The sequence below is a fragment of the Opisthorchis viverrini genome (genome assembly GCF_000715545.1).
Source record: "Opisthorchis viverrini unplaced genomic scaffold opera_v5_170, whole genome shotgun sequence".
Lineage (NCBI taxonomy): Eukaryota > Metazoa > Platyhelminthes > Trematoda > Opisthorchiida > Opisthorchiidae > Opisthorchis > Opisthorchis viverrini.
The window spans coordinates 1,014,837-1,018,604 of NW_008751826.1; the positions used below are offsets into that span (position 1 = coordinate 1,014,837).

A 3,768-nucleotide genomic window follows, 5' to 3' on the forward strand; every position below is an offset into this window, starting at 1 on the left:
CATCATCTACGAGAAACCCGATGTAAACCCATACGATGTACTAAAAGGTGCATTGATTAATAGAACAGCAGCCACCGATGAACAGAACCTCCGTGTTTTACTTGCCGGCGTGGAACCAGGTGATCGTACCCCCGCTCAACCACTCCGACATATGACGCAGCTGCAAGGAAAGCAGGCGGTAAGTGAGAGCAACCTCAAAGAGTTGTGGTTGCAAAACCTCCCTGGGGATATAAGAAAGGTCTTATCGGTTGTTGACAAACACACAACACTTCCAAAATTGGCCGAATTGGCTGACCAAGTGTTTTCATGCTACGGTACTAAGCCCTCTCCTTCAGTGCAATCAGTAGCCATGACGTCAAACACACAGACCGACGTTGAAGCCCTGAAGCAACAAGTTTCAGAAATTTCTCTACAGATCTCCCAAATTTCCGCCAAACTAACTCACCGCTCTCGGTCAACTTCACGCTCTCATCCTACACGTTCACGTTCATTCTTCAACCGTGACGAGTCTACATGGATCTGCCGATACCATCGAAAGTTTGGCTCAAAGGCACGTAATTGTGTCAAACCCTGTAACTTCCATCGTCAACAGGGAAACGACAAGGCCAGACAGTAACGGCGACAACTGTTCTTGGCCCCAACGTAAGTCGCCTTTTTCACGTTATGGATAACCTGACCCACAAGCGTTTCTTAGTCGATACTGGTGCTGAAGTCAGCGTCTTACCGTCTTCATCTAAGGAACGTCACTCAACCACGGCTCTTACACTTCGTGCGGCAAACGGGTCTCGAATCCTCACTTATGGCCATCGTTCCATGACGCTTAACCTAGGTCTTAGACGCACGTTTCGTTGGGTATTTTTAATAGCCGATGTACAAACTGCTATCCTAGGGGCTGATTTTCTCACACACTTTGGGCTTCTAGTAGACGTGAAAGGTCGCAGACTGGTGGACCAAGCAACCAATTTGAGCATCGCTGGAATCCAGTGCTGTTCAACGCCTCCTGCAATCAAGGTCCTCACCCCCGATTTAGCTGACCCATATGCTGACCTGATCAAGGAATACAAAGACTTATTCCAACCTTCAGCTTTTCCAACGCAACTGCATCACGAGGTCACACACAAGATTCTCACCACCGGAAACCCTGTGTCATCGCGTCCTCGTCGTTTAGCACCAGATAAGCTGGCTACAGCCAAACGTGAGTTTGAGCACATGCTCGAGTTAGGCATTGTACTTCCATCTAGTTCTTCTTGGGCATCACCACTTCACATGGTAGAGAAGAAAACCAGTGGCGATTGGCGACCTTGTGGAGACTATCGGGCGCTTAACAAGGCCACCGTTCCAGACAAGTACCCTGTACCCCACATACACGATTTCGCTTCGACCCTGGACGGGAAGACTGTTTTCTCGAAACTCGACCTTGTCCGTGCGTATAACCAGATACCAGTAGCCACTGACGATATACCGAAAACGGCAATTACCACTCCTTTCGGCTTATTCGAATTCCTCCGAATGCCCTTTGGGTTACGCAATGCTGCTCAGACCTTCCAACGTTTCATTGACCAAGTCTTACGTGGGTTAAATTTCGCTTACGCCTACATAGATGATGTTCTCATTGCCAGCAGTTCACACACTGAACATATGCACCATTTGAAAGCCGTCTTTGAACGTTTTCGACAACATGGTATCATTCTCCAAGTTGAGAAATGTGAATTCGGTGTACCTTCCCTCGAAGTGCTTGGCCACATCATTGACCATAAAGGCATCAGACCACAACCCTCAAAAGTAAACACGTTGGCTGACTACCCCGCCCCAACTTCCGTAAGACAACTGCGTCGTTTTCTGGGTTTAGTCAATTACTACCGTCGATTCATCCGCGAGTGCGCTCAACTCGCTCAACCTCTCATAGGTTTACTACGAAAGGGTACTCGTAAGTACGTTCTTAACGAACAGCCTCTCCTAGGATTCAACCGAATGAATTCCATCTTGACCCCCTCGACGTTCTTGCATTATATTCCATCCGATCCACACACTAAATTTTACCTCACCACAGATGCCTCGCAAGAAGCAGTCGGTGCAGACAATGAAAGATGCAGAATTTCAACCTCTCTCACTCTTTTCAAAACGTCTGCAGCCCGCATAAACCCGTTACAGCACGTTTGGACGAAAATTATTAGCTATATATCTGGCAATACGCCATTTTTGACATCTTTTAGAGGGTCGATGTTTCTCAGTTTTGACGGACCATAAACCACTGATCTTCGCTCTCCAAAGTACGTCTGATCGATATTCTCCCCGAGAAAGCCGGCAACTGGCATATATATCTCAATTTACGACTGACATCCGTTATATTGAAGGCAAATCAAATGTAGTTGCTGATGCACTTTCACGTATGCAGATTGATTCCCTAGGCTTTACGGAGTTTCACTTATCTGAGCTGGCTGTACATCAAAAGCGTGATACTGAACTTGTACTACCTTCCATTCCGTCCCTAAAGTTACAACTTCCTACACCCAATTCAACCGAAAGTGTCACGTGCGACGTCTCCACAGGTTCTCCCAGACCATTTATACCTGCTTCGCTCCGTTGGGTGATTTTCAATCAGTTACACAATTTGTCGCATCCAGGTATCCGAGCTACTCGGAAGCTTATCAGCGATAGGTTCGTGTGGCCTAATATGAATAGAGACATCACTAGGAGGGCTCGTGAATGTATTGCGTGCCAACAGAGCAAAGTCCATCGACATGCTGTTACTCCTCTCGGTCATTTTTCCAGTCCTGATAGTCGGTTCAGCCATGTCCACATAGACCTGGTTGGCCCGTGGCCTCCGTCACACAATTTTTCGTATGATTTCACATTCATTGATCGTTATGCACGCTGGCCCATCGCCGTGCCGATCAAAGACACACACTCCGAAACCGTGGCTCAAGCTTTTCTCGAGTCATGGATCACCCATTACGGAGTACCAACAACAATCACTACGGTCCGCGGCCCACAGTTCCTGTCTTCGCTCTTTCGAGACCTTAGCCGTCTCCTTGGATCGACGCACATCCACACTACCGCTTGCCACCCGTGTGCCAACGGTTTGGTCAAGCGTATTCATCGACAGCTGAAAGCAGCATTGATTGCTCACGGTAATCCTCAAAGTTAGACGGAGCGTCTCCCGCTCGTACTTTTGGGGATCCGATCTGCGGTGAAAGAAGATTTAGGCTTTTCGACCGCCGGCAGCCCTCTCCGACTCCCTGGCGAGTTTGTTGCTGAGCAGAAGGAAGCAGTGAGAATAGACCCAACAATGTATGTTAATCATTTACGCTCCTTTGTGAGAAATCTTAGAGCTCAACCAACGCGTTTACATACTCGCGCATCACAAATCTCCCCAGTGCTACAATATTGTGACTTCGTTTTCGTTAGGGTTGATCAGGTGAAGAAACCGTTACAGCCACCGTACGTCGGCCCATACCGCGTTATTTCGTGCCGACCTAAATACTTCGTCATCGACAAAGGAGGTGTTCAAGATACCGTCAGCGTTGATCGACTAAAAGTAGCTCACGTTGATCCCACCTTATTCTCTCCTATCAACCAATCACAACGCTTATCTACGCCTCCGCTTCACACGAACGACATAGCAATTCCAAAGCCGGATAACTTACAGCCAGCTGATCATACTCGTTCTGATAGTAAAGTGACTTGGCCAACGAAGCTGCACAGTTACATATCTTAGTAGCATTCCTTATCGAGCATTTATTTTGTTTATGCAACTTTCTCGGGGGG

At 47.7% G+C, this 3,768-nt stretch overlaps 2 protein-coding genes across 2 annotated transcripts in view; one reads left to right on the forward strand and one right to left on the reverse strand.

The window, feature by feature from the left end:
• Nucleotides 1-3,086: 3,086 nt before the first annotated feature.
• The window catches only part of T265_07414 (hypothetical protein), a gene marked incomplete at both ends in the record, with an annotated part of 39,480 nt that continues 38,798 nt past the window's right edge, over nt 3,087-3,768 (reverse strand). Inside the window, one exon of the mRNA XM_009172924.1 lies at nt 3,087-3,254. Coding sequence (XP_009171188.1) covers nt 3,087-3,254 — 168 coding nt within the window. The remainder of the gene's footprint in view (nt 3,255-3,768) is intronic.
• The window catches only part of T265_07413 (hypothetical protein), a gene marked incomplete at both ends in the record, with an annotated part of 29,175 nt that continues 28,696 nt past the window's right edge, over nt 3,290-3,768 (forward strand). Inside the window, one exon of the mRNA XM_009172923.1 lies at nt 3,290-3,679. Within this exon, the coding sequence (XP_009171187.1) occupies nt 3,290-3,679 (390 nt within the window). The remainder of the gene's footprint in view (nt 3,680-3,768) is intronic.